General features: G+C 41.9%; 1 protein-coding gene across 2 annotated transcripts; it reads left to right on the top strand.

Annotated features, from left to right (window-relative positions):
* The first annotated feature begins 658 nt into the window (after nucleotides 1-658).
* On the top strand, nucleotides 659-12,234 carry gxylt1a (glucoside xylosyltransferase 1a). Of its 2 annotated transcripts, XM_083763234.1 has the most exons (8): nucleotides 659-966; nucleotides 1,395-1,487; nucleotides 3,252-3,435; nucleotides 3,622-3,753; nucleotides 4,091-4,342; nucleotides 5,682-5,805; nucleotides 6,648-6,820; nucleotides 10,442-12,234. In XM_083763234.1, the coding sequence occupies exons 1-8, from the start codon at nucleotides 743-745 to the stop codon at nucleotides 10,598-10,600; spliced, it is 1,341 nt and encodes a 446-aa protein (XP_083619360.1). In that variant the 5' UTR covers nucleotides 659-742; the 3' UTR covers nucleotides 10,601-12,234. The 2 variants fall into 2 exon arrangements, with proteins under 2 accessions (XP_083619360.1, XP_083619361.1); XM_083763235.1 differs by lacking the exon at nucleotides 1,395-1,487 and having other exon boundaries at nucleotides 10,442-12,233.
* The last annotated feature ends 5,838 nt before the right edge of the window (nucleotides 12,235-18,072 follow it).

Genomic DNA, 18,072 nt, shown 5'->3' with positions numbered 1-18,072 from the left:
AAACTAAAAGGTTGGATTTTCATCATAGCCGATGGCGGCCATTTTTGATGTGGCCATTGCGCCATTCGTGGCACTATGGCGGACGAGCACCTCGTTGATTTTTCATGTCTAGGGACCCATTGACTCAGTTCAAGTGAGAAATTCCCCCAACACCAAATTGCGATAGGGTCTACAGGCAGGTACTGGACTACTGTAACCACTGGACCAGGGCTAGGCTGGAGCCAGGCTAGCTAACTTCTAGAGATGGTGAGAAATAGGGAAAATAATCTGTTCCTCATTTTGCTGGGACCCCACTTTCAAGAACCACTGCTGCAAATACATTAGTGGCGCGTTCGGAAATAACGCACCCTAGGTTTAGAGTTAGTTTGAGGCATGCATAGTTGCAAAAACAAGAACTGTCAATCACAGGCGGGGCTTTCCTAGAACTGCGGTGGGATTCATAATCACGGTCCTGGCGACGGGTTGTTGCAGTTGAAAAAGTGCACATACAAGATAATAGCAAAGATTATGGCCCTTAGAGAGGTATACTCTTAAAGTTATGACCTCATGTGCTCTCAGCTCTGCCAGGTGCGCGACACCGCGTCGGCGCGCAACTATAGCACGCTGGCTGACCACAAAGTGGGTGGGGCTGGGTGGGGATTTGTAAACAGCAGCTGGGGGAAGCTACTACTAGAGTGTGACAGCAGGCAGCTATTAGTGTCAAAACATGTTAAAGTTAGCTCCATAAGCGTTTTAACGCAAAATGCGATGCTACCTTCATGCTTTTCTGCTGTGCATGGTCCTCGCGTTCTTCTCACTGCTTTATGTTTTCAGTCAGCTAGCCTCCACATTGGATTCAACAGACGAATGGACACCCAGGAGGACAGCACTGAGGACAGCCGACAGGAACGGTCCTGACACCGGCTACGTTTTAAGGAAACATGCCGGTGGAGTGGCAGGCCTTGCCCTTGGGGTCCAACAGCCAGGGTAACATGATTATAGGTCTCATGTCCGTTCGTTTTTCAGTTATTACTACTCTAGTACACTTGCGCAAATGTGCACCCCTGCTGTTAGGTCTAATACACGACAGGGCTAAGAATCAGTTACTTTATAATGCCATCTATGTTGTTAGCTAACAGCCTAACACACATTCATGTATTTGTTCAGACTGTCACTTACAAACTGCTCACTATTTCGGTTAATAGTAGTCAATAGTAGTCAATTTAAAATGGCGATAATCGGTTGTTAACTAATTGGTAAATCATACTAATGTATCGGCTAGATTAGCCTCATGCCTGCCCTGGATTAAGAAGCACTACCATCTGTTAACTGTGAACCGTTTATTAACATCAAGACAGATCAAAGCAGTTTCTGATGCATGGCTACACGCAGATCATATGCTCTCATCCTGTTAGGTGTAAGTCAGTGTCAGTATCTTACTGGAATCCCTATTGGAGACTGCCTGCTGATGTTTGTGGAGTGAACTGCTTATTGGAGTCATCGCTTAGGTATGGTTGATTAATGATTCCAATGGCCATTGGCCATAACGATTTTACAACAACCTTACAACCCTAAACACCTCTCACTTACTTCCTACAGTCCAGATAATAGCGTAGTTAGACCGCAGTCATTAGTCCTACAACTACAACCTATCTCAAACCCTCACCCGTCCCTAACCCTAACCTCCCACGGGGCAGCACACCTAAACCTAACCTTAACCCATGTCTAACCAATGACTAGTCTAAACTAAGTATGCACCCCTAACATTACACAGCATTTTGTCTTCATTATATTACATCATTATAGAATGCCTAATGGCACTTATGATTAGGGCTGGGCGAAATGACTTCTAATCAATATCTACAAGTTGAATCAAATCAAGATATAAAAGCTCACGTGTTGTGAGCTTTTAGATTGGCAATTTTGATATGTTGTCCAAACACCATTGAACGACTAAGTATATGTATAATACAGTAAGTGACATTATGGGGTTAGGCTTATTGCCAGTGTCAGCCGAGAACATGGTAGTCTATCCCTGTTACAATGTGCTACACCGCTGGGAGAAGGATTGCCGAGGTGGAGCGCAACACCTCCCATCAGCTCCCACTAGTTATTGTATGACTCGCCACACGGCCTGCACCCACGCTGTGGTACTCGTATACGTATTATACGCTGAGTTGGCAGTGTACAGGATCAAACCCATGACCTTGGGGCGAGTGGTTCCCAAAGTGGGGTCCTGGGACCCCCAGGAGTCCTTGAGGGAGTTCCAGGGGGCCCCCAGCTATATGATAGGAACCAAATGGACCCTTATGGGTCTGTAACTCTGAGAGTGTACAAATGGAACCAAATGGACCCGTTAGGGTCTCAGAGTGAAATTAACATTGATTTTACAATATAAATTGGGGGTCTCAGAGATAGAAATGCCATTAAATGGGGGGTCCGTAGACTAATGCACGTCAAACTGGGGGTCCTTGAAATTAAGTGGGTTGAGAATCACTGCTAGAACCGTAAAAATCTTCTCTTATGGGGGTCCCTGGCATTTGTTTTCAACTGGGGGTCCGTAGGCTAATTTGTGTCAATGTGGGGGTCTTTGACATGAAAAAGTTTGGGAACCACTGCTCTACCTACTGAGCTCAACGAATTATCCCTCACACATTAGAAAGACAAATCAATCACCAGAAGCAGAGAGGTGTGTTGTCAATGAGTCAAACATGGTTAAAAAAGTTCAATGGGTTCATATAGTGTGTGTGTGTGTGTGTGTGTGTGTGTGTGTGTGTGTGTGTGTGTGTGTGTGTGTGTGCACAAAAGCCAAAGTAGTTAAAATCAACCCAGTCCCAGATGTTTTAAACTGAAATACTCCTTTAAGTGGTTAATCAGACTAATCAATTTAGTCTGTTGTAAAAACAATGTATTAGAACGTTTTCATGTTGATTGAATTGATTCATTAATATATAATACCGGGCACATAAAAAATATATATCTAAAAATAAACTCTGCTTCTCGATGATTCAATGAAGAAGATATATCTTTGGTTATTTACTCCAGCCCTACTTCTGATCCTGCAGGTCTGAGTACCAGTCAGCTGAAATGACTGACTTGACTCGTCATTCATCTTTTGACAGAATCTAGACATTGGGTTGCTTAATTCATCTCTTGACAGAATCTAGGCTTTGGGCTGCTTCATTCATCTCTTGACAGAATCTAGGAATTGGGTTACTGAGACATTCTAATCTCTAATGAACAACACTGTGTCTCTCGCTGTCTCTCTTTAGGGAGAGCCTCAGCTCTGCTGTCGAGGCCAGTAGAGATAAGACCATGCACCTGGCTGTGGTTGCCTGTGGCTCCAGGCTGGATGAGACCCTCACCATGCTGAAGTCTGCAGTTCTTTTCAGCGTAAAGCCACTGCACTTCCATATATTTGCAGAGGACCATCTGCATGCCAGCTTCAGGGATGCTGTGAGTGTGTGGACGCAATGTTATGTGTGGTGATTTGTTTTCCAGAATTGCAGGCATTTGTCACAGTGATTTATGATTGCCTGTTGGGGCACCCACAGGCAAAGAAACAAAAAAATGAAATTATATATACAGCACACACACTTACTTTGTTACTAAAACCTGACCATTTTCTGTCATTTCTTTAAGCTCGTCTCCTGGCCCACATTTGTCCAGCCCAGGTTTAACTTCACAACTTATCCCATCACTTTCCCCAGTGACAATGCCAAGGAGTGGAAGAGGCTCTTCAAACCATGTGCCTCACAGAGACTCTTCTTACCGGTAAGTGTGTGCATGCATCATTCATGCTTTCACCAGGGCTGGATTTACCATTGGGCGGGCTGGCTGGCTGGCTGGCTGGCTGGCTCTCTCTCTGGCTCTCTCTCTGTCTCTCTCTCTCTCTGTCTGCTGGGTACCCCAAAATTAAACCACAATATCCCAAAAAGATTTTCCGCACACAACCCGGGGGCCCCCTAAAAGTGTCACCACAATAATCATTATTGTCAAGCGACCTTGTCGCACTAAACTTGATTTATACCGCCAAAGCATAAATTAGGCTTTAGTCTCATAAACGTGATAAACTACTTATTTAAGTACTGTATGTATCTCTGATTCCCAGCTGATCCTGAAGGATGTGGATTCTTTGCTGTATGTGGACACAGACATTCTTTTCCTGCAGCCTGTGGACAACATGTGGGCCTTCCTTGAACATTTCAATTCCACCCACTTAGCCGCCATGGCTCCTGAACACGAGGAGCCACGCATTGCCTGGTACAACCGTTTCGCCCGCCACCCCTACTACGGCAAGACGGGCATCAACTCAGGGGTCATGCTGATGAACATGACGCGTATCAGGGACAAATATTTTAAGGTAACAGTCATGAAGTGTAGTGAGAGGCTTTTGTGTGTGTTGAAAATAGGGTCCATTGACTTCCATTGTAGCGGGGAAACAGCTCTCAAAGTCACTCTTTTAGCACATAAACCAACGCAACAAAAGCTGATTCTGACAGTTTCAGGAAAACTCATGCGGTTTTATTTTTTATAAAAAATGTCAACTTTGTCTTGTTTTGACTAATTTGTCAGCTCCGGTAGGTATGCCTACGCTGACCGAATCACTGCTGTTTGGTCCGATCTGATTGGACCAAAACTGTACACCACTTCTTTATTGGAAACGACGGGGATGTAAACAAATGGATTTGATCTCGTCTGCTTGACACTAAAAACATACACAATGGGCGTGTTTGAGGGAGACACTTTAGAAGAAGTGTGTAAAGTGTCTGTGTCTCAAACAGCGTGGAGACTTCTGTTTACAAACGAAACCTCGAAAGATGGCCCGCGAGAGTTTGGAACGCCATAGCACTGCTTCAGTCTATCTCCGACTAGAATAGTAACTTTATAAAACGAAAATAAAACCGCATGAGTTTTCCTGATGTCATAAAATGTCAGAATCAGCTTTTGTTGCGTTGGTTTATGTGCTAAAAGGGTGACTTTGAGAGCTGTTTCCCCGTTACAATGGAAGTCAATAAGCGACTATTTTTATTTCTTAAATTGCTAATAAACAACACAACGGAGCGAAATAACTCATGGAATGGAATAGTTTGCCCATAATAAGGTAAGAAAACAACCCAAACCTCTTACCCTTTAATACACACATATAGACAATAATAGTATCTCAAATCTTCTGTTCATATGTAATATGAATGACATGACCAGAAGATATGAGACAAGAACAGATTGTAAGAACATGCATCTCTTATCATTGTGCACAGACGTCAGTCTATCTGTAGTTTATGTTCATTGTATCAAGGGTATCGATTATGGTCACTCAGATATGTGTCAAGCAGATAAAAATAATAATTTATGACTGTGCAATAAAATAAAAGTTTGTGCATAGGTTAATGTAGCACTAGATGTGAATGGTTTTCTTATATTGTAGTGTTTCATGCTGGCTAACCTACAATTCATTATGGTTGAGTACTGAACAGTTAAAGATCAGTTCAAAACCTGCACCACCAGCATTGACCAATGGAGGTCACTGTTGTCATTCCTTTATGAATACTGTGAATGGCTGGCTGTTTTGACAGCACAAAGCCAATTGATTTAATGGGTTAAAAGTGCCTGTCCTCTGATTGTGGCTGCTTCAAGCTCTGGCTGAACATTTACAAAACAAACAAAAAAACCCAATGCTCTCTCATTACTGGTCTTCTCAGAATGACATGACATCAGTTCCACTACGGTGGGAGGAAATGCTGATGCCCCTGCTCCAGAAGTATAAACTCAACATCACCTGGGGTGACCAGGACCTGCTCAACATCATATTCCACCATAACCCCGGTATGGATTTTGCCTAGACCCTTATTATTGTGATCAGTGAATCACTGATGTGCATTTGAAGTTGAATCCCACGTTTCTGTTGCGAGTTGGACATTTGACAGTGTGACATAAATCTTCCCAATGTGTTCAGTGCTTTAAGAAAAACAAAAAACCCTACGGTATGTGAAACGTGTTTAGTTTAGTTTAGTTTATTAGGGATCCCCATTAGTCTACTCTACACCGTAGTGGACACTATTCTTCCTGGGGTCCAGGCAAAAACATCACAGTACAAATCATAAAAAGCAGTACAGCAGGATACATGTTTGTGAACAAACACACAAACCTAGAGAACAAAATGTATATTAACAGTAAAATGTAAAGATAAAAGAAAAAACTGATTTGTCAGTCCGAAAAAAAAATAACAACCTAATCTAATATAATTTCCTTTCTGACTATTGCTGCCTTAAGTTTCCTTTTGAAACAAAATGTAGGTCTATTTCTTGTTAGAGTCAAATGTGGGGGGAGCACACGCCAGTATGCAATGGCTCTGTACATGTTTTCTTAAGTGCATTGGTTTTGGGCAGAGGAAAAGTAAAGTGACCAGTTTTATGTCACATTTTCGAATGTCCGCCTCACTATAGAATACTATGATTCAAGGCCGTCTAAGCCCTTCAGTGTTTGCAGCCGTTTAATGAGGTTTATTTCAATCGTTTAGAATCCAGCACTGCTTTGCACAGTTTTTTTGTGTGCACTCACTCATCAAAATGTCCAAGTCTATAATGGTTTGTGTTGGCTGACATATTCTTTGTTTTTTCAAAATAAATATTCAACCCTCCTTGTCTTGTCTTGTCATTGTCATGCAGAAAGCATATATGTGTTCCCCTGTCAGTGGAACTACCGTCCTGACCACTGCATCTATGGCAGCAACTGTCACCAAGCGGAGGAAGAAGGCGTGTTCATTCTGCACGGTAACAGAGGTGTTTATCATGACGACAAGCAGCCAGCATTCCGAGCCGTCTACGAGGCCATTCAAAAGGTATAGGTTGTGGAACAGTTAATTGAACTAATCAATTTAATCAATTTTAAAAGATAATCAATCCCTATTTTGGACAGGCGAAAAAAGAAAAAAGAGAGAGCGCTAATTCAGATGTATGTTAACGCTTTGAAGATGTGCAAAGTGCAAGAAACTTTTATTTATTTTTTTGTATTATTTTAATCATGCAGCTGTGAACACTCCAACCAGTTATGTTGGTTAGAGTGTCCGGCCAAGCCAGATGCACCAATTCAAACCCCAGTGGCGGGCATGAACTCCTTATTTCTTTTTACCAACTGCTATGCAATAGCAAGCCGAGTCTATAATCGATGTGCAAGCTAGTCCAGTAGTCCTCTAGTCCTGTAGGCTATATTATTTTCCCTAGGATAGCTCAGGGAAGGAGTTTTTGGATTAAGGTTGCATTAAAAAAACAGGATTAAGGTTGGTGAAGGATGCGTTGCTCCCCTGCTTGCGGTTATGTTTAGGTTAGAGTTAGAGATAGGGTTAGGGTTAGGGTTAGAGTTAGAGTTAGAGTTAGGGTTAGGGTTAGAGTTAGGGTTAGGGTACTAGTAGGCATAAACACTTGTGTGCGGTCCAAAAGACAACCCAGCGCTTCCTACTCCACTGACAACCAATCACAGCGCTCTAAATTCCTCGAATCCCGCAGCCATCCTAGAGAAAGAAATCTCGCGTCCTGTAGTCCAGCTGGTTTTCTCATTGGCTGATGTACAGTATGTGCGCACCGCAAATATGTACGGGCGGAAACTAACGACTCAGAACAAAATAGTTCCGCCTTAGAGAATTTTGGTTCCTACCTAAACTGCTGTGCTGAAACTGACACAGTGACAGAGGCAGTTATAGCGGACCCCCGCAGCTAATAATAATGCAGCTGGTAATTAATTGATTTAATCAATTTAGGTTTGTTTACACATTGTTCTTCCCAATTTAATCGTTATATTATGTTATACTGTGCCCCCCCAAGCACTCAGGAACTCCTTTTACCCCAGTTCTATGATGTATTCTCACGGTTATGCTTCAAAAAGGCATTAAACAAACAAACAAACAAAAACAAAAAGGAGAGTGAGTGGATCTACCTCCTCTGTGTCACAGACAGTCCTCTTGTAGATTGATGTTGTTTAGATAAGGCTTTGAATAATTAGACCATTAGGCCGACCTGAACATTTCAAAAGTGTGCATTTTATATTTTAATGATCAATTAATTGATTGTGTTCCGACTTGGCTCAATGTAAGTTCTTAAAGGTTTTAGTTTTTTTAAACATCTTTCTATAATACTGTATCATCATTTAACTGTTTTGCCAATTATTTGGTGGGCCCACTTGCAATGTCATCACGGCATTAGGCCAAACGTGGACTCAATTACATCATCAGGGGCACTCCAGGCCTCCAGTTATGGAACTCACCTGAAGTCCTGTTAACTTGTCCTGTCGATCTGCCTCTGCTCGCCCTTAAGTCGATGTACTGGCTCTCCTATGGCCAGTGTACCGAGTCCAGACAGTGTGAGATGTTTGAAGCATTACTCTTCTCTCCCCACGCCTCCTATCCATCAATGTGAGGCTAGGAGAGGGCGGCATGTGGGGAAACCCCCACTGCAGTGCTGGACTGGCAGCCATCCTTCGATCCACTGCTGTTGATTTCAGGTCTCTGGTTGGAGAGAGAGAGGGAGAGAGAGAAAGCGAGTGAGTGAGGTTCATTAGCTGATCTCCATCCATTACTGCCACAGGGCTCCAGACTGGCCACTAACAGCGCAGGCAATGTTCTCTGCCATTAACGAGCAGGCTTCATTATGGGGGTCTGGGCCCACCACCATTCGTCTCTCAGACAGGATTAACAGTCCACGTACGATGTCCAAAGCGGTGCATACATAACAGTCCATTCTCAGAATCTTTCATCAAGAGTCATGGCTAATCAAGGTGAAAACGTCGTTTGCTGTTCACTTTAATAAACCAAATCATTGGTTCTCAAATCATTCTCATGTTTCATGTATTTGGCCACAGACCCCCATTTGAAAAGCATACAGCTTTGCGCACGTATTCTTAAAAAAAAAAGGTCCACACCCAGTAGCTTACTGGAAATTCACCATATTCACACGGCATCCATTTGCCCATGTATGAAGTATGAGTGAATCCCATATCCTATCAGTTCTTTGAGGACAGCACATCGGTCATGAAACCTCGAGCAATATTACGAGAAACTCTAATTTCTCGGCTACTAAGAGCTCCTTAGTCGGTCGGTCTCTCTGGACCGGCTATCCCAGCAAGCAGAGGAGCTCGCAATAAAGGCTCCCACCATCATTACCCAGCCAAGCCCACAGCAGAGTTGTAAAATGTTTAGTGCTGATGCTATGTTGAGACGCCATGGCGTTGTGGACAACGCACCACCAGCATCCACATAAAAATCGATGGGAGACGGTTAATGGTGCTTTATTGCCCCGCTGTTGTGTATGGAACATAATAAAGAAAGTGTGCTTTGGGTGACCTAATGCCCGACCAAACTGGAATTAAAGGAGACGTCGTAAAATAGTGATTTGCTCCTATTTACCATGAGGGGCAGTAAAAGTAGGGGTGCAGCCTCCGAAAGTAAAAATAACTAGAACTGCACTCTGTCGAGTGCATACTTGCTTGTTGCACACTAGTAGGCCATAAATGGCCTACTAGTGCGCAAGCAGAGCGCGCAAGTACTTTCGACCGCTGTAAACTGTTAACTAGTATTATTAAGTATGGTAAACGTATGACTAGCTCTCAATGATGACGTAAGACATACGTATACATATACATATACTATATAGAGTATGTAGTTGTAAGTTGATTAGCGGTATACTGTGGTTACTTTGCGCCAAAAACCGTGACAGCCAACCCGCCATGTTATGCTTATGCAAGAAAACAGCAAATCTGTGCCTGGTTTGATGGGACCAGATTACACAAATGACCATATTTCTTACGTCATCATTGAGAGCTAGTCATACATATACACACCACGTACTCTGGTCCCAGCAGATCAGGCACAATTTGCAATTTTATTTTTTACTGATTATGTATATAGTATACGTATGACTAGCTCTCAATGATGACGTAAGAAATATGGTCATTTGTGTAATCTGATCCCAGCAAAACAGGCACAGATTTGATGTTTTTTTGCATAAACATCAAATGGCGGGTTGGCTGTCACGGCGAAAGAGACTGGGCGAAATTATTACTTGCGCGCTCTGCTTGCGCAAGTAATAATAAAAGCTTGCTGCTTTATTCATGAACTTGTCTAAAGTGCCTCTGTCTGTAACATTACGCATCAGTGTTGGCTTTCATCCTTGCCATTGACTTGGGTGACATTTACATAACAAATCATGCCATCATCAAGCGTGTCTCCGACGCTTCAGCTGTAGTTTTTTCCAGCAAAGCCGTCACGCCGTATTAAGCCCATTCTCCTCTTTTGATGAGTAATTGATATTCATTATCCGAACACGCCCAAACCCGACTGATCCGAATCCAACATAGCACAATGATATTGTTCTGAGCTGACAATGACAAATGTCGCTGTGGTAACGGTTTGTGGTTTTTTTATGTGTTTTTTCTTTTCTTTTCTCCCCTCTATTTTATTTTCTTATCACAGCACCCATTTGGCGAGGATATGATGAATTCCCTGCTTCTGCCTCTGGAAGAAAGTCTACAGGACACTGCCCATACCTACTGTGGGAGAGCCAGCCACCTCTTTACCAAGAGGTTAGAGCACAGCATCAGGTCTATTGGGCAGGATGCTATACAGAGATGATATGCCTCTAAACATAGTGGTTCTGAATCTTTTTATTTAATTCAAGGACCCCCATATCTCTAACGGTGTACAATCATTTGTACACTCTCAGAGTAACAGACTTTGTAAGGGTCCATTTGGAACCACCTCAAGGAACACAGAGGGTCCGTAGACCCACTGCTCCAATAGATCATTAACCCATTTTGGGCAGGAACCCCTTTTGGTGTTTTAAACATTATGTTATAATTTAGCTATTGAAAAATAGCAGATCTACAAGCTCATAGCGAGCCATGGAGTGGCGCGCTATGAGCTTGTAGGTCTGCTATTTATTTCAGAAAACTGGAGGATTTAGAAGATCTTTTTTTTATTTCGACGTCAGACCTAAATGGATTAAAACACACCATTTTCAATGACTGATCTATCACTCCAGAAGGAAAGGAAGACTTGGGTGTAAGACGACAACATAGAGAAGATACGCTTGGTGACATTCAGTGCAGTATAGCTGGCGTCACAGAGGAGGACAGCTGAGCATTACGTTGTTCTGTATTTGTTGATCTGCATTTGTTTACAAAGACATTGCAACTTGCAAAATGTTCTCTGGTGACAGAACAATCCGTCTAACGCCAATCACAGTTCTATTTGGTACGTATACTGTATGTCCATGAACTGAAAATCAGGTGACAAATCCCCGCCCCCATAATGGGGGGGGTAAAGCACTGAAAACACTTTGTCCTGCAGAGAATCTGAACTTCCTGTCCTACAACAAGGGTACTTGGTCCTGACAATCAGGTTGCATTTTTTGTGTAGAAGAACCGACAAGCACTTGTTGTCTTAAAGAAATACGAATATATTAGGGTTCTTTAGTGCATTATTCTTTATTGTTATATTCAAAGATTGACTATTTTATTAGTAATATTAATATAAGTTATTTCATACAAGGTGTCTTACAGTGTGTTGGTCACTGTAGTACTGTATGTTTCATATCACTTGACAGCGACGTACAAATGCTGTTTTTTTTTAAATGCTGGGATGAATGAATGTGCTTGTGGAAAATGTAGAATGTAGAATCTGAACATCAGTACCGGTATATATTTATTGATGAGTATCTCTTGCAGGCAAGCATTTCTTATATTAGTGGTAAGTTGTTTTCATGTTAATCCTGGAGAGCCTTAGCGATGCCACATTTCTGGGTCCCATGTTGATCCAGATTTTGGAGAGACCCACTGATTAGTGATATTTAATAAAAGAAAAGTGCAACATTTTCTAATCAATTTTAAAAACTTTTATTTGATCACTTTTAACTTAAAGGTATATTCAGTGATTTCACTTAATTCAAACATCACTTATTTTTTTGTTTTGTTGTGATAATCCTCCCTACTATTGTGTGTTGGCCATATAAGGAGTTCCTCCCTGTCCTCAGTTAACCCCTGGGGGTCAAAAAACCTTAGGTTTAGTTTTTGACTCTCTATCCTGATTGGACGAAAGGCTGGGTCCCACAGCCAAAAACGAAACCTAAGGTTTTTTGAGTGAAATCACTGAATATACCTTTAAGCAAACAAATAAAATAAAATAAACACTAATAACGTTGTTAATGCTTTTTCTTAAGTAGTAAATATACTTTTCACCTATAATTAGAACCTTAGCCGGTTCTAAGGGGGAGGCAAGGGGGGGCATAGCACACCCAAACGTGCGTCCTGCCCACCCAATCAAAGGTTATGGTGTATATATATATATATGCAGTAAGTTGTCCGTCTCTGTTCCCTGGAGTGTGCAGTCCCTTCCTTGGAAGGTTCTCTTTTTTTTATATATGTATATATATATATATATATATATATATATATATATATATATATATATATAGACAAAATACTGTAATTAAGTAATTTTATTAACTGTCTTACGTCAAACTGAATATCAGTGGTCAAAGGATGGCAGTGAAGCAAAACTTGTATTGCAGTGAAGTTGGCACAGACGATCATCTTTTAGGGAACTGTGTTGCTGTTCATTCATATATACTGCATAAACAATATAAAAGCATAATTTTCAAAATTTACTTGATTACAGTATTCCATAATAAGTTTGTTTTGGCATTGCATGAACTTTATGCACCTCACCGAGGCGCTGGACAGACTCCCAATTCAATTCTTACACGGTATAATCTTTCCTTTTTCTTATTTTTTTCTCCATTCATTTATGATTTCTTACTTTTAATCAATGCTAAATATCTCTGTATTCCAATATTCCGGTAATCATTGCCATAATGTGTTTATTTCAGTAGCAGGGGCCTCCCAGTCTCTCCACCTCCACCAGGGCTGGTTCTAGGGGGACAGACCCCACCCAAATGTGTGTGACAGTGTGTCCTGCCCACCCAATCAAAGGTTATGGAGAATATTTATTTGTAGCCAATATAAAACATACCACAAAATATCAGTACCATTTATCAGTTCTGATTGGGTGGGCAGCATTTTTAGAGAAATTGAAACCCATCTGAACACTGTTGGCCATAAGTGCTGTTAACCGACAGGCAGTGGCGTGCACAGACACACCTGCCCTTTTGCCCTCTGGACAGCAATGTGCCCTTTTGAATGTTTGTTTTTGTTAATTTTATTTCTGTTTTGTACAGTATGTGGCCCACAGTGACATTGATCAATTCTGGATTTAAAGCTTCTAATATATTATTTATGCCCCAAAATCTATAAATCTCACACACTATTAAAGCTGCAATAATGTCAAAATTGTAATGACCTTTTTATTTATTTTTAGTTATTCATACAGCCAGCAATGGGTAAAACACTCCCCCAAAAAATGTAGTCTCTGTGACACATCTAGGGGCCACAATCTGCATTCAAAGATTATCCTAGAAGCTTTGTCAGCTTTGCTGATTGGTTACTCATTTTTTTCGACCAATGACAAAGCTTCTAGGAACATCTTTGAATGCAGATTGTGGCCCCTAGATGTGTCAGAGACTACATTTCTTTGGAGAGCGTTCTACTCATTGCTGGCTGTCTGAATACCAAAAAATACCGGTTCCACGCGCTGCACAAGGTGCCCTTTTATTTCTTCACTTGAGCACCTGCCCCTCTAAATGTCTGTGCACGCCACTGCCAACACACCCAATCTAGTGGGCCAGGCTACAGCTGGCCCTGCAGGCTCTACAATCAAGGCAAGATTTGTATTCTTTATTCGGCTGAATGAACACTTGGTGGATGTAATATCGGATCACAAAGTCTTCAGAGCATTGTTTGCATACAGTACGTTGCATTGACAAGCTCATTAATGATTTTTCACCATAATATAACTGGAATGTTGTTTCATTGTAAATGCATTTAATTGTTTTCCTGTTAAGTCAATTAGCATCGTAACTGGTTTGAGCCAAGTGAATGAAACCCATACATAACGTGATGCCAAAATATGGCTGCTATTGATTTGTCAAATCTGAGACGAGATAAAATACCGGTGTATATTTAAAAGGTGAAATAATTGACGAGGTGTATGCCTGACAGCGACAATACAATTGCAGGCACTTTACACAAAGCACAAGTGATGCTGGAGAGGACATCAGCTACCTAAAAAACAAAACAATGCTTAATTTGTACACTGACAAAGTATAAAATGCAGCTTAAGGATTAAAATAGTCCATGTGTGTGTGAAGACTGCAGGCCAAAAAGGAGCTGACATGTTGGGGCTAGTAGCCACCAGGGCTTCACCTCACAAGAAGATTGAAAGACATGCCTGGAAGTGCCATTTGAATTACTGTTACTTTGAATTTGAAGTACTGAATTTCATAGGTTCTCTATGCCAGGAAGCTGTTAAAAATACCGTAATCACATTTCAACACTTCTCCTGTGTAGGGACCGATTGGCGGTGAAGTCTCCATTGAGTAAGAAAAGCATTTCAGCATTCATACATTGTTACTTCTTATGTTCTTCTATAATGGCAATGCTATGGCTTTTCAGTGAAATAGATGGCAATACTAAAGCCCCAGGATGTGAAAGTAAATCCAATGGATTTGAATAATGGGTACTATATAGTTCTCTCTCATTATAAGCTAATGAGAAAACTTTCTAATAACATGGTTTGGGATTCAGTGTTTTATTTCATGGGCTGTGCGTGCCAAAAGGCACAATGGAATAAGAAGAGCCCTCCTTTGATAATGCCAAACCTTAGGGCGTGTTGCTCGTCTGTGGTGGGGTGAAATGCCACGGACTATTAGGAAGGGTTACAAATGAGCTATGGCTCATATTATTGGAGGATCTCTGTGTTTCAGGACAGGGTGTAATGCCTATACTTTCTCCCTCCCACTAACCAAGAGCCTCCTACGGCTATACACAAGCGTACGGTATAATGTGGTTTGCTTTGCACACAAAAATGCCAGGGGTCAATTCATTTCTCCCATGATGTGATTATACATTTGCAGACAGAAGCTAGATCATTCTGAACACCTCACCTAAGAGCACAGCCCATAGCTAAATAGTTTCTTACAACAACTTTTCCGGAGTAAAGGCTGCCTGGTGCCTGGTTCCAGTGAACCAGGCACTGACGGTGATGGAAGCCTCATTCTGACAGGAACTGCCAATGGATTATTCATGTTATTGCTTGCACCACTTGCTCCCTTATGTTCAATAGCACTTAAAAACCCAGAGATAAATTGCATTACTTAGAGGCAAATGGCCCAACACAAACTGAGAAAGGGTGACTAAAGGTAACATTGCAACCAGAATGTCTGGTTTGCATTCACACACTTTAATAATGCATAGACAATTATAATTTAATTTCTTGGCCCCCTAAAAAGTCTCAAGTTCATATATAGAGCTTCATCCTCATTTAGTGGTTAGGAGAGATCATAAGTACAACTTAATTAAAGGACTGTATAAACTATGACTGATGATAATCATTATTTATTGACACAGGAAAATGGCTTAGTCGTCATCATCAAGTGCACTTTCCTTGGGAGGATGAGTCTTGTTAACAGTGACAAATAGTTGACAGCGAGTCGTGTATCTCTTCAGACTGCTAAACCAAACTAAGGTGCTATTTACACGAGGATGGTGTTCATATAAAACGGCAAAATAAAGCATCGTTTGCTGCTGTCATTCAGACGAGAACCGTGTTCTCAGGAGGTGAAAACGCAACAATGTGAAACCACCTTCCAGAGTGGAAATCTTTGAGAATGCCGTTTTATCCCTTCTCCGTGTAAACAGGAAAAACGGTGAATCCGCAAAACTTATGACATCATGGCTCACGTTGGCTCACAGCGCATATGTTTATTACATTGATGCAGAGCCATACATATATATATATATATATACATATATATATATAGGGCGGCGGTGGCTCAGGGGTAGAGTGCCTGGATGGTAACCGTAAGGTTGCCAGTTCGAACCCGGGCTCCCCCAGAGTTACTGTCGAAGTGTCCTTGAGCAAGACACTGAACCCCTAATTGCTCCCGATGTGCTAGTTGGTGCCTTGCATGGTTTCCGCTGCCATCGGTGTATGAATGTGTGTGTGAATGGGTGAATGTAATGCACAATCTCTGTAAAGCGCCTTGGATAAAGGCGCTATATAAATGCACCATTTACCATTTACCATTTATATATATATATGATATAATAGAGTTCCTGAACAAGCCTCCCTCTTCGCCTATAAGTGCTGCTCATCAGTGATGGTGAATGTAAAACCATGATGTAAATAAAAAGCCTTGTGATAGGCGGCAGCCGCGGCAGCAGTTTATGTAGCCTAATGTATTATAAAATATATAACCATCCCGTGGCGCGCTTTGCCTGCATGCTCTGGGCTGCCTGTCAGCCCAGAGCAGTGTTGCACGGCACTGTTTTTTTTTGGCAAATCTAAGCCAGCAAATTTAAGACGATCTCTTCAAAATAAGAGTACCCTCTAGAGTATTTAAAGGTATATTCAGTGATTTCACTCAAAAAACCTTAGGTTTCGTTTTTGGCTGTGGGACCCAGCCTTTCGTCCAATCAGGATAGAGAGTCAAAAACGAAACCTAAGGTTTTTTGACCCCCATGGGTTAACTGGGGACAGGGAGGAACTCCTTATATGGCCAGCACACTCTATAGTAGGGAGGATTATCACAACAAAACAAAAAAATAAGTGATATTTGAATTAAGTGAAATCACTGAATATACCTTTAAAAAAAGTTATTTGCACATTAAAACTACAAATTAAACATTTAAATGATGCTATAAGACACACATGTTTCTGTGTCATTTAATTACTTATTTTTACACAGAAACATAATGTGTGTCTTTACAATAACTGTAATGTAATAATAATACTAATAATGTAATGTAATAATTATTTAATTAACGACACTTTTATTCTGAAAGCAACCGAATGTCTTAAATTTGCTAGCTCTCAAACAGGAAGTTCTAGATTTGCCAAAAAGACGGAGCCGTGTTGCGCACTGTTGCGCCATAGAGTATTAAAAGGATAGAGACTAAACTGGCGCGAAGCTCCGCCCCCTCCGCTATTCATGTCAATGGAAGTTGCTCAGTGGCGTTTTGAAGCACCCGGAAGGCTGCCGGAAGTACTGTCTATTTCCACATTTTTTTGCTGATTCAGCATTTGGGCACCAAATTTTGGTGCCCAAATGCGGAAGTGCAGCTGGGCTTTAACATTGAGCGCTCGGTTGCACGGGGTTTCCTCGTCAAGAATCCACGGGTCCGCCTGCAGTCCTTCCTCTTACCACTAGGGCCCAGCGCTTCAACATTGGAGTGCCTAGCTGGCCCCTTGGGTTGCGCCATAGAGTATTAAAAGGATAGAGACTAAACTGGCGCGAAGCTCCGCCCCCTCCGCTATTCATGTCAATGGAAGTTGCTCAGTGGCGTTTTGAAGCACCCGGAAGGCTGCCGGAAGTACCGTCTATTTCCGCATTTTTTCGCTGATTCAGCATTTGGGCACCAAATTTTGGTGCCCAAATGCGGAAGTGCAGCTGGGCTTTAACATTGAGCACTCGGTTGCACAGGGTTTCCTCGTCAAGAATCCACGGGTCCGCCTGCAGTCCTTCCTCTTACCACTAGGGCCCAGCGCTTGGAACATTGGAGTGCCTAGCTGGCCCCTTGGGTTGCGCAGGCTTGCGTGAAGGGGTTCTTCTTCTTGTACGTGGGTGACTGGTCTATTTGGCAGCCCGTTATCGCCACCTAGCGACATTATAGCATAATAGCACATTATAGCATAACGTGTGCGTTCTCGTGTAAAGGGTAAAAAAAATGACCATCCTCGTGTAAATAGCACCTAAGTGACAAACTAGAGAGGGAATGAAGGCACAGTAGGAAGCTTAATTGTCAGTGCCAAGCAGACCAGGGGAAATAAATCTGTTTTCTCCTCAAGTACATCCCACTCTGTTCCTTTCATTTTCCTGCTACAGGCGAGGTAGGATATCATTTGAAGAGCGAGCGTTTTGATCAATAATACATTTGCCTGTGCTGCTGAGACAGGTATAATTGTGCTGATATGCCAGGGCTTATGACAAT

This window comes from Protomyctophum parallelum (assembly GCF_964188405.1).
Source record: "Protomyctophum parallelum genome assembly, chromosome: 4".
In the NCBI taxonomy this organism is placed as follows: domain Eukaryota; kingdom Metazoa; phylum Chordata; class Actinopteri; order Myctophiformes; family Myctophidae; genus Protomyctophum; species Protomyctophum parallelum.
Note: the sequence above shows the minus strand (reverse complement) of the source record. Positions and strands in the feature narration are given on the sequence as shown.